Consider the following 22,573-nt stretch of genomic DNA (forward strand, 5'->3'; position numbering starts at 1 on the left):
TACACTTCAACAAATCTACTTTAATTCCAAAAGAAATTAATCTAGAATGGTCAGTAACATGCAACATACTTCTGTTTTTTTTATAGGTATCTATCTAATACAAGTTTATTTGTGTATGTGCAACGTATAATAACTCTACCTTAGATATGAGTCCTAACAGGATAAAAATATTTTCTTGTAACTACTACTTTATGCCTATGAAGGGTGTGAACTTGAAATGTCCTCCTGTCTTAAATCCAAGTTAGTAACAGTATCCTCACAAAATTTTTCAAATTATTAATGACCTAATTTCATTTAAAAAACAGTTTCAGCAAATATGAAAGTAGAAAGTCCTGTTACTTGTCCATTAATAATATGAGAAAAAAAAAGATATGATACATTCATCTATAGAAAAAGTGTGTTTAGCAAACAGTTCTGGTAGTATTTCATATGGTAAAGTATTGAAAGGTATGATAAGCAGCCCCTCTGCCCAGGGAAAAAAAATGATTTCAGTGTATTTCTCTTCCAAATTGCTTAGTAGCTCCAAGTGATTTTCAAATTGGGGGGCAGATTACTGGCACTGAGTTCATCAAATTTAGATCTATCTTGAACAGGAATGTTATAGAATTCAAGAACATCTCTAACCCTGCACATCTGGTGGAGTCTAGAATTAGGGACTACATGACCCAAGTCATCAGCTAAATGCACCAAGAGACTGAACTTTAGACGGCCATCTTCCAGGGAGACGTCTTGCCAATTACAAGGAAGAGATGAACCAAAAACTTTTTTAACATAAGATTCCAAACGACTCTGGAGATCTTCAGGTGGTGTGTATGCTCGGCTTCGTAAGGGTGGACACACTAGGATAGATTCCTTTTTCGCCTCTTCTACAGTCTCAGCAACCACTGGCTCTATCTCTTTTCTGGAATGATCAAAAACAAACATATTAATCTTTGGTTTACCACATTAATGAAGTTGAAAAACACCAGACCAAATCTTGCCTACCAATCAAAATCAACAAATGCACACTGACCACCTCTGGGGACTATGGAGAGTAGTAAAGAAAATGATAGGCCCCTGCCCTTGGAACATTCATAGTTGAACTGAGTTGGGAGAGACAGAAAAAAACTAAGTACATATTTTACATACTGTAAGAATTCCTAAGAATGGGTGAAGTTGTAAGGTAAATCATTCTGTCTGGGATTCCCCATCCTCCAAGATCCAACCCCAGTCTACCTTGCTATTCTCACCTCTCACTGATCACCTACATGTACTCCATGTGCTATTCTATATCCTGTGTCCCAAGCATACTCCTACTTTCCTGACACAATGTGTTAGCTCAAGTTATATCTTTTCTGAAATGCCTTTTATCTTCACCTACGGAAATCTTGCTTATTCTGTAAGTCTTAGGATAAAACTGTTCTCTTCCAAGAGGACTAATTTCTAGAATCAAATATAACTGTAATTTCATGTGATCTCTTCAGCACTTTATACTGCTCTCAGAGCATATCACATCCTACCTGAGTTTTAATTTTACTTACATTCTACTTCACAGAAAGTGAAGAGATGGAAAACAATATTCCATGCAAACAAAACCAAAAAGAACAAGAGAAGCTACACTTATATCAGATAACAGAGATTTCAAGTCAAAAACTATAAAAGAGACAAAGTCATTGCATAATCATAAAAGGGTCAATTCAGCAACCATATATATATGCAACCAATATTGGAGAACCTAAACATATGACACAAATATTAATAGATCTAAAGAGACAGACTACAATACAATAATAGTTACAGATTTCGATACCCCACTCTCAATAATAGACAGATCATCCAGACAAAATCAATAAAGAAACACTGAAATTACATTCTGGACCAAATGGACTTGACACTTAGAGAACATTTCACCCAACTGCTGCAGAATACACATTATTCTCATGAGTACATGGTACATTCTCCAGGGCAGACTGTATCCTAGAACACAAAACAAGTTTTAACAAATTCATAAAACTCAAAATCATATCACAAACTTATCTAATGACAATGAAATAAAACTAGAAATCAGTAACAAACACTCTGGAAACTGTACAACTACATAAAAATTAATTAACATGCTCCCAAATGACCAATGAGTCAATGATGAAATTAGGAAGGAAATTTTAAAGTGTCTTGAAGCAATAAAAATGAAAACACAACACATCAAAACCTATGCAAAACAGCAAGAGCAGTAATAAGAGGGACGCTTATAGTAATAGACACCTACATGAAAAAAAGAAAAACTTCAAATAAACAGTCTAAAGATGCACTTTAAAAAATTAGAAAAAGACAAACAAAACCCAAAATTAGTAGAAGGAAAGAAATAAGATCAGTGTAGAAACGAAACAGACTAAAAAAGCAATAAAAAGATCACTGAATTGAAAAGCTGGTTTATTAAAAAGTTAAAATCAACATACCTTTAGCTAGACTAAGAAAAAGAGAGAAGACACAAATAAATCAAATCAGAAGCAAAAAAGGAGACATTACAACTGACATCACAAAAATTTAAAGACTAATTAGAGACTATTACAAGCAAATATAAGCCAACAGATTGGAAAACCTAAAAGAGATGGATTAATTCCTAAACACAGACAACTTACCAGGACTCAATCATGAAGAAAGAGAAAACCCAAACAGAAATAACGAGACAGAAGCTGTAATAAAAATCTGCCATCAAAGAAAAGCTTAAGACCTGATGGCTTCACTAATGAACTCTACCAAGCATTTAAAGAAGAATTAATACCAACCAATACCGATTCTATCAAAACTATTCCAAAACACTGAAAAGGAGAGAATACTTTGAAACACAGTCTACAAGGCCACATTACCCTGATACCAAAAGCAGACAAAGACAAAATAAGAAAGGAAAACTACAGGTCAGCATTACTGTTAAGCACATGCAAAAATCCTCAACAAAACATAAGCAAGCAGAATTAAACTACACATTAAAATGATCATTCACCACGACCAAGTGGGATTCATCCAGGATGCAATAATGGTTCAACATATGCAAATCAACAAACTTGATACATCACACTGATAGAATCAAGAACAAGAATCATTTCAATAGATGCTTAAAAAGCATTTCATAGAATTCAACATCCTTTCTGCATATAAAATGTCACTACACTGAATACAGAAAGAACACGCCTCAACCTAATAAAGGTCATATATGACAAAGTCACCAAACAAGGACACAAAACAAGCTAGCATCATTAAATGGAGAAAAAATTGAAAGCCTTTCCTCTAAGATCTTGAATGAGATAAGGATGCTCACTTTCATTAATTATATTGAACACAGGACTTGAAGTCCCAGTCACAGCAATTAGACAAGAAAGAAATAAAGTACATCAAAATTGAAAAAGAAGTCAAATTGTCATTTGATATATGATCTAACATATTATACGTGATACATAATCTTATATTTATAAAAACCTAAATAATCCACAAAAAAACTCTTAGAAATAATACATTCAGTAAAAAATCAGCAAACAAAATCAGTAGCATTTCCATATGCCAACAGTGAACAATCTGAAAAAGAAATCAAGAAATAAATTCCATTAACAATAGCCACACACAAAAAATGTCTAGGAATAAACTTCAACAAAGAAGTAAAAGATCTCTACAATAAAAACTACAAAACTCTGATGAAAAAATGGAAGAGGACACACACAAAAATGGAAATATTCCATGTTCATGGATTGAGAGAATTAATGTTGTTAAAATGCCCATGCTACCCAAAGCAATAAACTGTCAATGTAATCCTTAACAAAATATCAATGACATTCTTCACAGAAATAGAAAAAAAAATCCTAAAATTCATATGAAACCACAAAATGCCCTGAATAGCCAAAATAATGCTAAGCTCAAAAAAAAAAAGCTGTATTACATTACTTGACTTCAAAATATACTACAAAGCTATAGTAAGCAAAACAGCATGGTACTAACATAAAAATAGGCACGCAGAATCCAGAAACCAGAATTAAATCCATGCATTTATAGCCAACTCATTTTCAACAAAGGTGCCAAGAATATATACTGGGGATAAACAGTCTTCAATAAATGATACTGGAAAAAAAGGATAACCATACGCCTAAGAATGAAACTATACCCCTATCTCTCATCACATACAAAAATCAAATCAAAATGGACGAAACACTTAAACGTAAGACCTGTAACTGAAAGCATCTTTGCAAAAATTATAACCAAGGAAATTATGACAGTGAAAGAGATCAAACCTAACCTACTCTACCTTGCATCTAACCTTTTAAGCTGTCCTTGTTCATTCCTGGGTGTAAGCCAAACTAACCTTGGGAAATAATTCAGTTTATGATTTGACTCTGAAACAAAATTGATGGTGGCCCTTTCCTGAAAAGACCTTCTTCTTGCTTGAGGACCAGTTTGCTTTTGTAGGACTAACAAATTAGCTACAAGATTAGAAATTATGGTTAGGGGTCATACAGAGTCTGGCTGCAAGAGTACGATCCTCCCCAAATTGCTCCTAGAAATAACATGGCTATTTTAAAATCCAAGGTCAGTATTTGAGATAGTTTGCAGAGCTCACATTCAGTGGATTAGCTGATACTACCAAAACCAGTAATCTGGCTCACCCAGTTCTGTGATCCCACCCAGGAACAGAAGAACTCACATAGACCCCATATGACTTCATTTTCAACCTGACAATCAACGCTCCCCACTTTCTGAGCCCCTACCTGCCAAATTATCTCTAAAACCTTCAAACCCCGAGTTTTTGGGAAGACAGAATTGAGTAACAATAAAACTCCAGTCTCTCACACAGGGGCTCTGTGTGAATTACTCTTTCTCCATTGCAATTCCCCTGTCTTGATAAATCAGCTCTGTCTAAGCAAAGTGAACGTGTAGGGCAGTTACAAAACTATAGCACTACCAAAAGTAAACACTGGGGAAATGCTTCATGACATTGGTCTGGGCAAGGGCCTTGAGTAAGACCTCCAAAGTGCAGGCAACAAGAACAAAAATAGACAAAGGGGATTGCATTAATCTAAAAAGCTTCTGGGTAGAAGAAAACGTTGATTAAATGCTTCAGGACATTGATCTGGGCAATGACCTTTTGAGTAAGACCTCAAAAGCACAGGCAACAAGAACAAAAACAGACAAATGGGATTACATCAAGCTAAAAAGCTTCTGCATAGCAAACGCAACAATAAACAAGTGAACAGACAACCTACAGAATAGGAGAAAAACTGGCAAACTATCTGACAAGGGATTAATAAGCAGAATATATAAAAAACCCAAACAACTCAATAACAAAAAAGTAACCTGATTTTAAAATGAGCAAAAGATCTGAATATACATTTCTCAAAGCAGATACACAAATGACCAACAAGTCATTAGAAAAAATGATCTCTAATCATCAGGGAAATGCAACTCAAAACCACAATGAGGTATCATCTCACCTCAGTTAAAATGACTATTATTTAAAAGACAAAAAATAACAAATACTGGCAAGGATGTGAAGAAAGGGGAACACTAGTTAGTGCATTGGTGGGAATGTAAATTAGTACAACAACTATGGAGAAAAGTATGAAAATTTCCTAAAAAAACTGAAAACAGAATTACCATATGATCCAGCAATCCCATTGCTGGGTTGTCCAAAAGAAAGGAAATCAGTCTATCAGAGATAACTGCATTCTATGTTTACTGCAGCACTATTAATAGCCAAGATATGGAAACAAACGAAGTTTCTACCAACGGATGAATGGATATTAAAAAATCTGTACACATACTCAATGGAATATTATTCAGCCACCAAGGATGAAATCCTGTCATTTGTAGTAACATGGATGAAACTGGAGGACACTGATAGGTGAAATAAGCTAAGTACAGAAAGACAAATAACGCATGTTCTCACTCCCATGTGTGAACCAAAAAAATATAACTTCATGGAGGTAGTAATAAACTGTTGGTTACCAGAGGCCAGGAAGGATAGTGGGGACGTGTGGTATGAAGACAAATTGGTTAATGGGTACAAAAATACAGTTAGAAAGAGTAAGTTGTAGTGTTTGATTTAACAATTGGGTAACCATAGTTAATAATAATTTATTTATATTTCAAAATAGCTTTAGAATGTTCCCAAAATAAAGAAATACATTTTTGAGGTGATAGATATGTCAACCATTCAGATTTGACCATTATATATTGTATGCTTGCATCAAAATATCACATGTACCACATAAATTTGTACAACTATTATGCATCCATAAACATTAAAAAAATTACAATAAAACATCACCTCATACCCATTAGGATGGTCATTACCAAAAAGACAAGTGTGAGGAGGACATGGAAAAAAGGGCACTCTTATATACTGCTGGTAGGAATGAAAACTGGCAGAGCCATTACAAAAAACAGTATTGAGGTTCCTCAAAAAGTTGTAAACAGAACTTTCCTAACTATCCTAAGATCTAGCACTGGGTAAGATTCCATTTCCAAAGGAAATGAAAGCAGTATCTCAAAAATATATCTGCACTCTCAGGTTCATTGCAGCATGTATGTATATATGTATACATACCTACATAAAATTTTTAAGGCTGAATAGAATGCCATCATGTGTGTATATATGTATGTGTATGTCTATGTATGAATATATGTATATTATGTGCATGCAATGCATACACACACACACACACACACACACACACACACACATAAAATGGCATTTTATTCAGCCTTAAAAAAGGATATTTGTGACACCTGGATGAACCTGGAAAATATTATGCTAAGAGAAATAAGCCAGATAGAAAAATACATCATCTCACTTACATGTGGTATCTAAAAAAGTCAAATTCACAGAAACAGAGAGTAGGATGGTGGTTACCACAGGTGTTAGAAATGAAGAGATATTGGGCAAAGGTAAAATTTAAAGAGATCTAATGTACACCATGGTGACAATCATTAATAATACTATATTGCATACTTGAAAGCTTCTAGGAGTAAATCTTAAGTGTTTTCACCACACACACACAAATAGTAACTGACCAGGAGTGGTGGCTCACCCCTGTAATCCCAGCAATTTGGGAGGCTGACAGGGGAAGATTACTTGAGCCCAAGAGTTCAAGACCAGCCTGGGCAACACAGTGAGACTTCCTTTATCTAAAACAAAACAAAAAGTATGCAAAGAGATGAATATGATAATTATCTTGACTAATAATCAATTTCGTTTTATACCTTAAATTTTTAAAAATAAATAATAAAATATAATTCATCATTCTCAGTTATCTCTTATTTTCTCTAGTTTTCTTCATAATTTACCGTATCTCGAAATTACACATTTGTTCATTTCTTCCTCGATTAGAACATATGCTCTATGAGAACAAAAATTTAGTCTGTTTTTGTAACCTCTGTATTCTTAAAATACCTGAAATACAGCCTGGCATATAGTAAACAGTCTAAAAAATATTTGTTGAGTCACTGAATAAAACAAACTTGGAAGAGATCTGAGAGATAATAACAAACATTAACCAAAGAAGAGGGAGAGCTAATATATGAACTGATGAAAAACATCTTTCCTACTTGTAGTTTTTGTTTGAAACCTAAGAGCGCATACATTGTTCCCTACAGTTCCTACCATACGTTTTGATTTCCTAAACAGTATGTAAGTTAAATTAGATTTACCTTCAAACAACTACACATGGTGCAGCCGTGCAGCGGAAAAAGCAACAGATGGGGAGTTAGGAGACATATGTTCTAGATCCAGATTTGCAATTAACTTGCTTTGTGACTTTGGGAAAAACACTTCCCTCCTGTGGGCCTCCGTTTCCTCATATTTTGGAGTACCTCGAGGATGAGAAGCGATTTTGTTTTTCCTGCTGTATCCTAGGCGCTTACAGTAATGCTGGCCCTGAGAAATCTCCTGAATGACTCCGTGAATGAACACACAAAATGAGGAGGCCGTACTACATTTCTGAACCTTGCTTATGAAGAAACACAGGCGGCAAACAATGAGTTTAGTTTACCAAGCGCTTTCTCTTTCTTTCTTTCTTTCTCTCTTTCTTTTTTAGTTTGAGACGTAGTTTCACTCGTGCCCCGGCTGGAGTGCAATGGCGCAATCTCAGCTCACTGCAACCTCTGCCTCGCAGGTTCATGCGATTCTCCTGCCTCAGCCTCCCGAGTAGCTGGGATTACAGGCGTGTGTATTCCTACGCCCGGCTAATTTTTGTATTTTTAGTAGAGACGGGGTTTCGCCAAGTTGTCCAGGCTGGTCTCAAACTCCTGGCCTCAGGTGATCCTCCCGCCTCGGCCTCCCACACTGCTGGGATTACAGGAGTGAGCCACCACGCCCGGCCTATCAGGCGCTTTGTGTTTGCAGACAACACACTGGGTGCCTCGCACATGAGGTTAATCCTGTTTGCTTAATAAATGAATGAGTGAAGTGAAAGGGAAAGGGGGTGGTATTTCCGTTATAAGATGAGAAAACTAAGGCCGAGAGGGGAAGAGATTGGGTCCCACCACTCAATGAGTGCTTCTCAACTCGGGACCCTAACGGGACCTTTTTGTCCTTGCTCTGATCAGGCGCGGGACCACGAAGGCGTAACACTCTTTTTGAACTCGTCCCTCTTAACTTTCCTTGAACGTGACCCACCGTCCACCCTTCAGCTTTACCTGGATCGAGACCAAAATTCTCTACGTGGTGCCCCTGAGACTTTCCACAGGAAGACTCTTCCGGCAATGCCAGACACATATCGCGCGGCCATCTTCGCTGAGATCCGCTGACCTGAGAGCTGCCCTCAGCCAACAGTGACGCGCCCAGACAGCCAATCGGATGCAAGCTCAGTGGCAAGCGTTTTCTTTTTCCGGTAGGCTCCCTCGCCCTTTGCACTCTGGGAAATGTAGTCCGGTAGCTATTGCCGGCGGCGCCTGGGTCGCGGCGCTCTTTCGGAGCATGACGGGAGTTGTAGTTGAGGGGCGTCCCGGGAATGATCCGGGTGACGCCTTCTGGTCCGGGGGCGGGCGGTCAGAGCGCTACTTGGCTGAAAGGAGGAGGACTGGCAGCAGGGAGGAGGCTCTTGCGAGGCCTGAAAGGCTGCGCAACAAGACAGGAGTGGGGGTTGGGGTTCGGGGTTGGGGGACAGCCAGGGATCGGGTCTAATATGCTACTGGGGTCGTGACCGCCTGGGGGCTGAGGCAGTCACTGGCCAGACCCAGCCAGGGATCCTCGTCTTCGTCCGGCCTAATTTCCAGCAGCCGGCTAGGCCTCACCAGAGGCTCCTTTCCGTGCAGCCGCCCCCAATTCCTGCCCTTATTCTCTGGCCGGGAGATGGCTTCCCCGAGTCCCCCGCCGGAGCCAAAGGTAAGTAAGCACCCCCCGGGATCCCCGTTGTCTCGCCACTACCCTAGCAAGGCCGCACCATTGCTTTCTCCCCCAGGCTCCCCACCAACCTCCTGACTGCCTCTTAAGGGCCAGCGCCTTGCAAGGAACTCCCCACTAGTGAGTTGGGGTGCGGTTCGTGAACAAACTGCCCACTGGCTCCTTTTTTTTTTCCTTTTTCTAGAGAGGCTTTATAAATCGGCTTGAGAAAATAAGTAATGCTTCAGGCTAGCTCTCTCATTTGTGAGTTCTTCAGGTGAAGCACCATTTTTGACCTTCCCTTGTGTCTTCTGTTCCTGGCACAGTGCCTGGACCCAAGGAATTCGCTTAGAGAACCTCAAGGAATTGCATAGAGTCACAAGCTAGTGCAAATGGAGAATTGTAGCAGGCAGTGAGATGAGGGAAGCTTGGAGATGCCTTGGGGCAGTTCACTAACATTAAACTGTTAGGGCATAATTATTAAATGAGAAAAGCCTTATCCTTAGGTCCTTTCTAATCTGAGATGCCTGTCAGTTGCAGTTCGTTCCCAGAATTGGGCACCATATGGAACTTTCAGTTATCATGTTCCTCCTGGCCTACTTGGCCCTGATAAGTGATTGCCTCTGCCACTTTCAGTGGTAGAATTGTCCTTGAGACAAGAACTGACTGCAGAAATCATACTATTTCAGGGGTTGCTGACATTTGAGGATGTGGCTGTGTTTTTTACCCAGGAGGAGTGGGATTATCTGGACCCAGCTCAGAGAAGCCTGTATAAAGATGTCATGATGGAGAATTATGGAAACCTGGTCTCTCTGGGTAAGAATCTGCTGTTTCTCTAATTAAAATGTCTTAAGAAGGTAGAGAGAAAACAGACTAACAGAACATTTGGATGGAAACCAGTACCAAAACTGCTTTGTTCTACAGTTCTGATTCAAACCTTTAAGCCAATTGCTTCCATAACTCTAATCCCTAGATTGCTTGCAGTCACCAAAATGCAAGCCTTTCTGGCATCCTGTCTCCATAATCTCATTCCCATATTGTTCTGTACTTTCCATCCTGGCTCATCCTCCCACAGCTTTCCTCCCACCCTTTTTCACTCTGCCTTCTGGAGCCCCTGTTCCTCTTCACATAATGTTCCTTACCTCCTGGCCTTAACTGAAACCTGGCACTTTCCCAAGGACATCATTTCTCTGGCAGTTTTTCAAGTGGGGGCTGCTTATCCTCCCACATCCTCCTCCTTCCCCATCCTTTGTCTCAGTGTTGGAAGGGAGACATTATTGTTCTCCCAGCTTTTAAATGCTGTCCCCAAAGCATTAGTTTTCCACCTTCAGGCAAAATCTCTCCTTCTTTGAGGTGTCTTGCTTTTTCCACTCAATTTCTTTTCACTATCTGTCAACTTTTTGTTTGGTCCCTCACACATAACTTTGTCACATGTTTCATTGTCTAACTCCTGCCATGGATGGCCTAGTTCATATTTCAGCCTCAGTGGATCTTACTTCAGGGACTCTGCTTTCCAATTTTATTCAGCATCTTGCAACATGGATCATATCAATTTTGTCATCACAGCCAGCTCCTAAATCCCAATACTCTATTCTCCGACCAGTTATTTGGCAATGGAAGTTTATTGGCTGTAACTAGACAAGGGTAACCAAAAGAGACAGGCTTTCTCCCCTTGTGGAGCTTAGTACAATTGCTCTGTCTTTCCTACTCCTTTCCACCTAAACCCATTCATTATTAACAGTGTTTCCTGTCCCCTGACGTCTCTGTTTTTTCACCAAAGTGTCCATCCTCTCTGGGCTTGCCTCCCCATCTAATCACCAGCAAGCTCTCTTACCAGCTTGTCTTTATTCTCTACCCATTCTGCAAACTTCAAATCCTGTATTTGTTATAAAATGCACCTTTTCCTCTTTTCTGTCCAAATTGCTAAACACAGCAGGAGAAATTCTCTAGCCAAAAGGATTGATATCCTGTATGGCTTTTTTCTTCTGGTCTCTACTGGGTTTTTATGTCTTAGCAATATTTTTTGTCCTTGATTTGCTCACTGCCCTGTTCTATTTAGTGACTATTCCAAAAGCTTTCTATCATTCAGTAGTGATGTTACTTCTGTTTGTCAGAGAAAATAAAGGCCGATAAGCACAAACTCTCAACTTCTCTGCCTCTTATCTACACACTTAAAGCTGCTCTCATCTTCTCACCTTTCTAGAAACTTACCAGTCATACTTTTTTCCCTTATAGTTTCAGTCTCTATTTCTCCCTTGGTACCCTTATTTTGATGATTGGTACTTTCATAGCTCTTCCAATAGGAAAAAAGAGAAGAAAAAAGAAAAATCTCTCCTATGAGCCAGAGTCTCCCTCTTGCTGCTGCCTGTAATTTACTACTTGTTCTTTTCATAGTTAAGTTTTTTTAAGAGTAGTCAATGTGTGTTCTGTACTTCTTTACCTCCCCTTGTGTCTGAGCCCCTTTGTCTTGTCTCCAGTACTCCCCTTAAATTGTTTAACAGTGATCTGTAATAACGTCATTGTCAAATGCAGTAGACTTTTTTGGGACCTTATTTTATTCCGTCTCTCTGTGAATATTTGAAACTCTTTATTGTTTTCCTCCATTGGCTTGCATTCTCAGACTTCCCCTCAGTGTGTACTCTTTCCTTGGGGAACCTTACCTACACTCAGATCAACTACCACTCTGTAATGGTAAGTCTCAAATCTTTTTTTTTTTTCCCGAGACATAGTCAAGCTCTGTTGCCCAGGCTTGAGTGCAGTGGCGTGATCTTGGCTCACTGCAACTTCCACCTCCTGGGTTCGAGAGATTCTCCTGCCTCAGCCTCTTGAGTAGCTGAGATAACAGGCATGCACCACCACACCCGGCTAATTTTTGTGTTTTTAGTAGAGACGGGGTTTCACCATGTTGGCCGGGCTGGTCTCAAACTCCCGACCTCAGGTGATCTGTCCGCCTCGGCCTCCCAAACTGCTGGGATTACAGGCATGAGCCACTGTGCCCAGCCCAAATCTTTACTTCCATTTAAGAAAGGTAATGGGGAGCCTAACTGCCTATGTTTAAATCCTGGTCCCATTACTTTCTTAGCCTTGTGACTGTAGTGATTTAACCTCTCTTTGCCTTGGTTTATTTTTTTTATAAAATGGAAATAATAATAGCACCTACCTCTTAGGGTTATTGTGAGCATAAACTGAATTAATATATGTAAAACATTTAAGACACTGACTAGCATGTAGTAAGTACAATATAAATATTGACTTTTATTGTCATCATCATCTTCTCTGTTGAGCTTCAAATTCCTAGTCATCTTTTGAAGACCACATAAGTTACTCACCCCTGGCAAGTTTCAATCCATTAAAATCAAGGGCCTTCTCTCCAGAGTTAAACACTCCTTTCTTTGTTCTACCTTGTGTATATCCTCCTATTATTGAATTTATCATACTATACTACAGTCATTCTATATATGTTACTTTTCTAACCTCACTGATTACTGTTAGGATGGTAAATATACCGGTTTCATTTTATTTCTCTATCACTTAGCAGGACCTTTATTATATGCTTCCTAAATATTCGTATGACTGAGTAAGTATAGTTAATTTAAGACTCAGTATCTCTTAACTGGATTATTGCATTAATCCCTAAAAACTAACCCCTTGCCACTAGTCTCCTTTTTTTAAAATATTTCATCTCTACTGCTACCAAAGTGATTTTGTATTAGTTAACTGCGTAAAACATATGATGGTTCCTGATGGCTTAAAGGATACAAATCTTAATTTCTTATTATATAGGACCTTCCAAGTATAGCCTCTGCCTAGCCTTCTTGCCTCACCTGTTTTTTCCTGCATACCACTTTAGTCTTCAGCCGTATCAGCTGCTGGTGTGTGTGTGTGTGTGTGTGTGTGTGTGTGTGTGTGTGTTAATATGCCATGATGTCTCCCAGTCACTGCCAGCTTATCCATATATTAATAGTATTCTGGTTGAGAGAACCAGATAAGTGCCCAGCCCTACCTTCCTCTAAAACTGCAGCATGTAAATACCACATGGACAAGGTATGACAGTGTGCCTATAGGTGATCTTGTACTTGTCTTCTTTATTTCAACTTAAATACAGCTTTCCATCATTCATCATTTCTTCTCTCACAGGAGTCTTTTCATCCTCCTCAGTAGACCCTATCTCCATCCTTTTGGTGAGAGCTTCCATGATGAGAGGTCACTATTACTCTACTGTTGCAATGCAGTATTCTCTTCTACTTCATCTTACTGCTGTTCATAATGCAACTCTGGACTAGCTTTATAGTTTTAGCTTTTCATTTATACTTTTCCTTTTCAAGCTGATTTAAAAAAAAAATTAATAGCTACATTGATGATACAGTTGATAGCTTAATATCTCAGGTCATGGCCGTCTTCCATTTTCATAACTCTTTCAGTCGGCTTGAGCCCAGATTGGATCTTAAGAGAACTGGAATGGCTGTATGTACAAGACCTTGAAACTTACTGTTTTTCTTCTTTGGTTATAGTCTTGAAAATTCATTGAATTCATTAATTCATTCAATGAATAGTTATCAAACACTGTGCTACACCCTAGAAATTTTAGTTTTTGACCATTCTCCCATTCTTTTATGTCATCCAGGAAAACTGTTCATTTTATAGTCTGCTATATGTTGGCTAGCGAGATTGGCAACTATGGCCCACAGGCCAAATCTGGCACATTGCCTGTTTTTGTAAAGAAAATTTTATTGAAATGCAGACATCCCATTTATGTATTGTATGATTACTTTCATGCTATAATGGCAGAATTGAGCTGTTGCAACACTGACCCTATGATTCAGAAAGCCCAAAGTATTTGTTGTTAGGTTCTTTACAGAAAAAGTGTGCCAACTCATATTCTATACTAAAGTTTATTTACTTCTACTTTCCTATTTCCTTGCTCTCTCTCCCTCCCCACAGCTATGATGTTATTAAAACTGTTTGATTTCAGATTATAGAAATCAATTCAAGCAGCTTAAGACAACAAGGGAAATTCCTATAGGGATATCTTATAGACTATATGGGCATGGTTACAGCTGGACATCAGAAAAGGACTGCAACCAGAAACTGAATCATTCTCAGAATGTCAGGAATTACTATCTGTCTTAGCTCAGGCTACTATAGCAAAATATCAAAGACTGGATGATTTAAACAGTAGATATTTATCTCTCAGTTCTGGAGGCTGGGAAGTCAAAGATCTAGGTGATTGCAGACTCGGTTCCTAGTGAGGGCCCTCTTGCAGGCTTGTAGATGGCCACCTTCTTACTGTATGTTCACATGGCAGAAGGAGAGAGAGAGAGAGAGAGAGAGAAAAGAAAACAAATGTTCTGGTCTTTGTTCCTCTTTTTATAAAACACTAATCCCATTTTGGGGGCCCCACCGTCATTACCTCATCTAAATTTAATTACTTCCCAAAGGCCTTCCTCCAAATACCATCACGTTGTGGATTAGGGCTTCACCATATGAATTTTTGGTGGGTACACAAATATTCAGTCTATAACACTGTCTTACCTCTTTTTTCTCTTTGACAGTTTAGTCTTTCCTCCTTATGTTCACATACTATCATCCTTTCAGCTTATGGTTTGATAGGCTACAATTCTAGCTACCTTCAGAATAACTAGCGATTTCAGTTTCAATTCCAGGCTCTTTGGTGAGACCCACTTTGCATCAACTATCTACTGTAGAAAAATTAGCTATGACCACAGGATGGGAAGATATTGTATAAGCATTGCCAAGCCCAAATCTAATGGATAGTCATTTCAAGGCTGCACTGTGTGAAAGCCTTACACTTGTTTTCTTCACCTGCCTATCCTGTTGACATATTTATTTTTATGCCAATGTCATTATTTTATTTGCTTTAACAATATATTACATTTTATGTCTAGTAATATAAGTCATTCTTTAAAAATCTTTTTCAGGATGTACTTAACTATCTGCCTTCTAGTTAAAATTTAGATTTTTTTGACTTTTTTGTTGGTTCATATGATTTTTTTTATTGGAATCTGATTAGTTTCATAGATTAAAAAGAATTGAGATCCTTATAATACAGAATCTCTTTAGCCATTTGGTTGACTCTAATTGTCCTTTTGTCTTTCAGAAAAATGGTATGGAATTTTTTATGGATCTTACACATTTCTTATGTTTATTCCTAGGTTTTATGTTTTTTGTTACTATCGTGAGGAGCTTATATCATTTCTCTATGGTATTTACCAACATTTTGTAGTAAGAAAAAGCATTTTAATCTTATTAGGTTTATATTTTCATTGGCTTCTTTCAGGAATTTCAGGTATACATTCATGTCATCTTCATATAATGATAATTTTGTCTTATTCTTTTTGATGAAATTGACAGAACGGTATCCACTGAACTAATATTATGAAGAGACTGCCTTCTCACAAAGAATTTACAATCCAGTGGAAGAGACAAACAAATAACAAGCAGTTAAAAAGTGCAGTGTAGGCCGGGCGCGGTGGCTCAAGCCTATAATCCCAGCACTTTGGGAGGCCGAGGCGGGTGGATCACGAGGTCAAGAGATCGAGACCATCCTGGTCAACAAGGTGAAACCCTGTCTCTACTAAAAATACAAAAATTAGCTGGGCATGGTGGTGCATGCCTGTAATCCAGCTACTCAGGAGGCTGAGGCAGGAGAATTGCCTGAACCCAGGAGGCGGATGTTGCAGTGAGCTGAGATCACGCCATTGCACTCTAGCCTGGGTAACAACAGCGAAAACTCCGTCTCTAAAAATAAATAAATAAATAAAATAAAAATAAAAAGGGCAGTGTAATAATAGCTATAATAGAGTTTTGGATGAGGGCTGGTACTAAAAAATAGAACACTAAATCTGTCTAGTGGACTTAGTAAAGGCTTTGTAAAGGAACTGTTGCTTTAATCTTAGATTCCTTTGAATTTTAAAGTGAAACCAAGAGTTTTCCAGGTAAACAGTGTTAAGGGACATTTAGTAAATGAGATATGTAAAGATATCAAAGACTGTAACACAAGCAAATTGCCTACATAAAGCATGATAAAGCAGGTAGAAACATGAATTGGGGCTTAGAGATTTGTGTCCTGAAGATTTGTATCATAGTAAAGAGCTTTGATTTGATCTTAAAGGTGATGGGGAGCTGCTAAATCTACAGGTGATGACATGAGTAGAATTCCATTTTATAGAGATCTCTTCTGGAATCAGTAAGGCATATATAATGTGTTGGCAGCCTGAAGATTGGAGCCAAAGATTATAAGGCAGCTACATGATTGTGAGAGTTAAAAGGTAGGTGATAGAAAAAAATCTAGGATTTGGATGATTGATCAATAGTAAAAAGAAGCAAGAAATATAGGAGGATGATTCCTGCTTTGGAACTGTAGGATAATGCATGATGGTGCCTCTCAAGAGATAATTAAAGGTGAGAAGAGACATGAGAGCAGATGATGATGACCATGTTAATTTTGAGCCCTTTGTGAGGCATTTAACTGGAGATATTTGGAGGGTGTATATACAGAACAAGTAAGGATGTAAATGTGGGTAACAATAACAAAAATTAGTTGACAAAGGAAAAGAAATAAATGAGGGAAATTTATCAGAAAAGGACAAAGAAGTAGGGAGGGAAATAAAAGAATGTAATAGTGTAAAAACTAAAATCAAATAATGTCAAGAAACTGGGGTGGTCAACAGTGTCAGGTGCTGCTGAATAACATAAGGACTGAAAAATGCCCATTTTAGGCTGGATACGATGGCTCACCCCTGTAATCTCAGCACTTTGGGAGACCAAGGTAGGTGGATCACCTGAGGTCGGGAGTTTGAGACCAGCCTGGCCAACATGGTGAAACCCCCTCTCTACTAAAAATACAAAAAGTTAGCCAGGCATGGTGGCAGGCACCTGTAATCCCAGCTACTAGGGAGGCTGAGGCAGGAGAATCGCTTGAACCTGGGAGGTAGAGGTTGCAGTAAGCCAAGATCATGCCATTGCACTCCAGCCTGGGTAGCAAGAGTGAAACTCCATCTCAAAAAAAAAAAAAAAAAAAAAATGCCCCTTTTTTAAAAATTTGAGTCACTGATGAACTTATAAGAAGTTTCTCTAGATGCTGGAAACAGAAACCAGATTTTGCCATAGGTTGCAGAATAGCTTGAATAGGAAGAGGTTGGGCATGGAAAATATAGGAAATAGAAAACTATGATGTTAAGATTTTTTTTAAATGCTTGGATTTCATAAAGAAAAGATTTCAGGTTCAAGATAGAGTTGAACATATTTATGTAATGGTAGGAAAGTGTCATTAGAGAATGTATATTGAAGAAAGAGGAAAAACTGGGGATAATTAAGCAACTGCCCAGAGGTGAGTGGGGTCAATAAAGGGTGGATGGATTATCTTTGCATAGGAGTGGGATATATCCTTATGTACCGTTGGCAGATAATTTCATAGGTAGAGGACAGAAAGCTGAGGGAATTCTTTTTTCATTATGTGAAAGAAAATACAGTCTACTGAAAATGAATTTGAGATGGGATATTATAAGTAACCTTAGAAGAAATAGAGTTTCTAGTAGTTTCTTAGGGGAATAAGAGAAGGGTTTTTTTAGAATAAAATAATGACTGGTTTGAAGTAAACAAATAGAAAATTCAAAGATGACTCCATAAAAAATTGAGAGAAAAGAGGATGTATGAAAAAGGAGCTTGTTTAGGCCAAAATATAAATTTGGTCATAATTGAATCTTCTAGCAGAATTATCTAATATCTATTCTAGCAAGAGATAGAAAATCAGGAAGATGTCAGAAGCAGGCCTAAATGTACTATATGCCACTCTGTTATATCACAGATTACTGTGCTGTCTTTTCTTCAACACATGCAAGATTTTCATTTCTCAGATGTCATGTAGCCTCTCAGTTGGAACAAGATGGTGAACCTTGGGTCTTATATTGTTAGAGAGTTTAGAATCACTTGTACCTGAGGTATGACTTGTGGTAAGTGAAGCCATAAGCTACCACAGACTGCCCTTTTTTGTTGTTGCTTCCGTGAACTGTGACCATGTTTCTTAATACTTATTTAACTCTGTGTCTTGATATCATAGACTCTCTGTCCCCTAACCCTTTATTATTGTTTTTAAAAGCGATTTTGTCTCTTTATATAGGAACTGCTTTTTACTTAATATTTTCTTTATCATATTATTTTCTTTCCCCATTTTTACTTAACATCCATTCCATTTGGCAGGGAGGCTTCACATCTTATCTCTGAATCCTGGTTTATTATATTGTTTCTGGAGTGCTTTTGATGGACAGTGAATAAATGCTTATTAATGAATGAATTATTGTTTCCCCTAGTTCTTCGTCTTTTATCTTTCTTAGCATCTTTTTTTATTATTATTATTTTGAGTTAGGTCTCATTCTATTGCCCAGGGTGGAGTGCAGTGACATGATGATGCCTCGCTGCAGCTGACCTGTTGGGCTTGAGTGATCAATCCTCCTGCTACCTGGGTAACTGGGTCTACATATTTGCACTACCATACCTGGCTAATTAAAAAAAAATTTTTTTTTTGTAGAGATGAAGTCTCACTGTTGCTCAGGTTGGTCTCAAACTCCTGAGCTCAAGTGATCCTCCCACCTCAGTCTCTCAAAATGATAGGATTACAGGCATAAGCCACTATGTCCAGCCATTAGCTTTTGGTCCCTTCTGTTAATTATATGGTCTGATCATATTCCAATAATGCTTTCTCATCCTAAATTTTCCTGAACTTAGTGGGATTTTTTTTCATCCTACCCTGTTTTCCTTGATGGACTGATTAATCCCACTTTGTCTTGATTTATTTTCTCTGTTTGCCCATCTTACTTTGTTTCTCCTTGCCTTAAAGACCTTGATTGATCTTTGTATTTCCTGTTTATTATTCCAGATGTTTTGAACAGAGATAAAGATGAGGAGCCAACTGTAAAACAAGAAATTGAAGAAATTGAGGAAGAAGTGGAACCACAGGGTGTAATAGTTACAAGAATCAAAAGTGAAATTGACCAGGATCCTATGGGTAGAGAAACCTTTGAACTTGTTGGTAGGTTAGATAAACAAAGAGGGATCTTCTTATGGGAAATACCAAGGGAATCTTTGACCCAGGAACAGAGAATGTTCAGAGAAAACACTAACATTATCCGTAAAAGACCAAACTCAGAAGAGAAATGCCATAAATGTGAAGAATGTGGAAAGGGTTTTGTCCGCAAGGCCCATTTCATTCAACATCAAAGGGTCCATACTGGTGAGAAACCTTTTCAGTGCAACGAATGTGGGAAAAGTTTTAGTCGCAGTTCATTTGTTATTGAACATCAGAGAATTCACACTGGAGAAAGGCCCTATGAATGTAACTACTGTGGAAAAACCTTTAGTGTGAGCTCAACCCTTATTAGACATCAGAGAATCCACACTGGAGAAAGACCCTATCAGTGTAATCAGTGTAAACAGAGCTTCAGCCAGAGAAGGAGCCTTGTTAAACATCAAAGGATTCATACAGGTGAGAAACCCCACAAATGTAGTGACTGTGGGAAAGCCTTCAGTTGGAAATCACACCTTATTGAGCATCAGAGAACTCACACTGGTGAGAAACCTTATCACTGTACCAAATGTAAGAAGAGCTTTAGTCGAAATTCATTGCTTGTTGAGCATCAAAGAATTCACACTGGGGAAAGACCCCATAAATGTGGTGAATGTGGGAAAGCCTTTCGATTAAGTACATACCTTATACAACACCAAAAAATCCACACTGGGGAGAAGCCTTTTCTTTGTATTGAGTGTGGAAAAAGCTTCAGTCGGAGCTCATTCCTTATTGAACATCAGAGGATCCATACTGGTGAAAGACCTTATCAGTGCAAAGAGTGTGGGAAAAGTTTCAGTCAACTTTGTAACCTTACTCGTCATCAGAGAATTCACACAGGAGACAAGCCCCATAAATGTGAGGAATGTGGAAAAGCCTTTAGTAGAAGCTCAGGTCTTATTCAGCATCAGAGAATTCACACCAGGGAGAAGACTTATCCATACAGTGAAACTAAGGAAAGTTTTGATCCAAATTGCAGTCTTGTTATACATCAGGAGATCTACCCTAAGGAGAAATCTTATAAATGTGATGAATGTGGGAAAACTTTCAGTGTTAGTGCTCATCTTGTACAACATCAAAGAATCCACACTGGTGAAAAGCCCTATCTATGTACTGTCTGCGGGAAAAGCTTCAGTCGAAGCTCATTTCTTATTGAACATCAGAGAATCCATACTGGTGAGAGACCCTATCTGTGCAGACAGTGTGGCAAAAGCTTTAGTCAGCTTTGTAATCTTATTCGACATCAGGGTGTTCACACAGGTAATAAACCCCATAAATGTGATGAATGTGGAAAGGCCTTTAGTCGGAACTCGGGTCTTATTCAGCATCAGAGAATACACACAGGAGAGAAACCTTATAAGTGTGAGAAGTGTGACAAAAGTTTCAGTCAGCAGCGCAGTCTTGTCAACCATCAGAAGATTCATGCAGAGGTGAAAACCCAAGAAACCCATGAATGCGATGCTTGTGGTGAAGCCTTTAATTGCCGCATATCTCTTATTCAGCATCAGAAATTGCACACAGCATGGATGCAATAAATGTAGAGCAATACGTAAGCTCAATTTGATTTGAGACTAGTTACCCAAGTGCAGTTTTAGTATGGCTCAACATGGTCAGATTTAGTGATAAAAGCAAATTCTCCTTGGCCTCAGGCAAATGGTTTCTAAAGATTCTGTGAATAGTGGACAACTACCCATGAGCAACTGACTTCCATTACTCTTTGTTTGATGATCATAGAGAAAGACTTGGTAATTTATCTAAGTATCCTTAATAAATTTTCCAGCAGAGAGATTAAACCCAGGTTCAGAGCATGAGTACTCTGAGGGACAAAGTTGAATTCGTATAAGGGAGCTGGAGCAGCTGATGTTGGAAAACAGAATAATAATTCAAAGAGTCTTCTGTCACATCTCATATTGTGGTTCTTTTAGTTCCATGATATGTTTGGCTCTGCATGCCAAAGTCCAGTGATTAAGCATATATAAGTTGTCAAGGAAACAAAGCCCAGATGTTTTTGAAACCAATGTACAGTTTTTGTTATTGTTTAAGAAAGCCACTTGTTTGGCATGTGAGTTAAAGGCGGTTCCAATGCCTAATGGTTCCCAGATTTATGAAATGAGTGGACCGTTAACTTTATATGTAAAGATTATGTTGGTAATTAAGAAACCTAACAAAGGTGTTACCAAGGAACCTTTGGGAGTGCCTTTTTGTTTTTCAAGATGGACCCAAAAAAGTGTAGGAAGATACTGTTCTTTTGTGTCCTCCTATCTGTGAAAGATATTTGTAGTCCTATGTGAATAAGCTTATTCCTCCACAACCAGGTGCATATAAAAGTGTACATATTTTGATTGCCAAGAATCGGAAATAAAAAGACCTGGAGTCTATGCTAGGAAGCTGAGATATTTTGGTATTGCATTGGTTTTTATGGTAACTAGGTTTTGCATGCAATTAAAAATCCTTGTTTCTTATTCTAGGGCTTCCCTTAGTTAATGTTCATTATAAACTATTAATTCATCTGTTTTAATCATTAAAACCTGTTTTGTTTTTTGCTTTGTGTAAGAGTTGTTACTTTAGTATAAAACCAATTCTGTCAAACACATTACTGTGTTTTTAAAATTAGAATCAAAGATAGGAAGGAAATTGCTCTCATTTGTTCTGCCTGTGACTCCTTAACCTTTTCTGGAATAGTTCAGCTAAACCCAGGTTCTTTCATTTCTGAGTATAGAATTCCAAATTACCAGAATTCTGTAATTACAGCTTTCTAATAGTTTGAGCAGACAATCCCTGCCTTTCTCCTGTACCTCAGTCATTTTAAATATTACCTCCAGACTTTTGTCTTCCCATCTCTTTATGTGTGTACCTGCATGTGAGTGTGGAGATTATGGTACATGTATAGAAAGATACCTATCTTTGTGCACTCCCTAATTCAAATTAGGTACTCATAGTTATTATACAGTTGACATTTCAAAACAATTTGTAGTCCAGTGAAAAGTACAAAACAAACATATTGCACCTGAATCTTCTATAAAATTATCCTGCCCTTGGTCTTCCTAGTTTTATTTATTTTACACCTGTGGTTCCCAGATCAGGATCTCAACTAAAGAGGTTTTTAGACCTGTTCTCAGAATTGAAAAATCTAATGTGTATGTTTTCAC

General features: G+C 38.2%; 2 protein-coding genes across 4 annotated transcripts; one reads left to right on the top strand and one right to left on the bottom strand.

The window, feature by feature from the left end:
- MRPL50 (mitochondrial ribosomal protein L50) lies at positions 1–8,767 on the bottom strand. Its single transcript, XM_002743160.7, has 2 exons — positions 8,659–8,767; positions 1–901 (listed from the first exon to the last, which is right to left on the bottom strand). Exons 1-2 carry the CDS (start codon positions 8,748–8,750, stop codon positions 514–516), a joined length of 480 nt encoding a protein of 159 aa, XP_002743206.1. The 5' UTR covers positions 8,751–8,767; the 3' UTR covers positions 1–513.
- A 245-nt stretch (positions 8,768–9,012) lies between these two features.
- ZNF189 (zinc finger protein 189) lies at positions 9,013–21,966 on the top strand. 3 transcript variants are annotated; one of them, XM_002743161.6, is made up of 3 exons: positions 9,013–9,346; positions 10,033–10,159; positions 19,239–21,966. In XM_002743161.6, the coding sequence occupies exons 1-3, from the start codon at positions 9,314–9,316 to the stop codon at positions 20,957–20,959; spliced, it is 1,881 nt and encodes a 626-aa protein (XP_002743207.1). In that variant the 5' UTR covers positions 9,013–9,313; the 3' UTR covers positions 20,960–21,966. The 3 variants fall into 3 exon arrangements, with proteins under 3 accessions (XP_002743207.1, XP_002743208.1, XP_008998636.1); XM_002743162.6 differs by having other exon boundaries at positions 10,075–10,159; XM_009000388.5 differs by having other exon boundaries at positions 10,078–10,159.
- The last annotated feature ends 607 nt before the right edge of the window (positions 21,967–22,573 follow it).

The sequence above is a fragment of the Callithrix jacchus genome, chromosome 1 (assembly GCF_049354715.1).
Source record: "Callithrix jacchus isolate 240 chromosome 1, calJac240_pri, whole genome shotgun sequence".
Classification (NCBI taxonomy): Eukaryota; Metazoa; Chordata; class Mammalia; order Primates; family Cebidae; genus Callithrix; species Callithrix jacchus.

Coding starts and splice junctions, on each gene's coding strand:
- MRPL50 (XM_002743160.7), bottom strand. CDS start 8,750: ATGGCCGCGCGATATGTGTCTGGCATTGCCGGAAGAGTCTTCCTGTGG. Junction 902..8,658: donor GAATTTTGGTCTCGATCCAG/GTAAAGCTGAAG, acceptor TGATCATTCCAG/AAAAGAGATAGAGCCAGTGG.
- ZNF189 (XM_002743161.6), top strand. CDS start 9,314: ATGGCTTCCCCGAGTCCCCCGCCGGAGCCAAAG. Junction 9,347..10,032: donor GTCCCCCGCCGGAGCCAAAG/GTAAGTAAGCAC, acceptor ATACTATTTCAG/GGGTTGCTGACATTTGAGGA. Junction 10,160..19,238: donor TGGAAACCTGGTCTCTCTGG/GTAAGAATCTGC, acceptor TTATTATTCCAG/ATGTTTTGAACAGAGATAAA.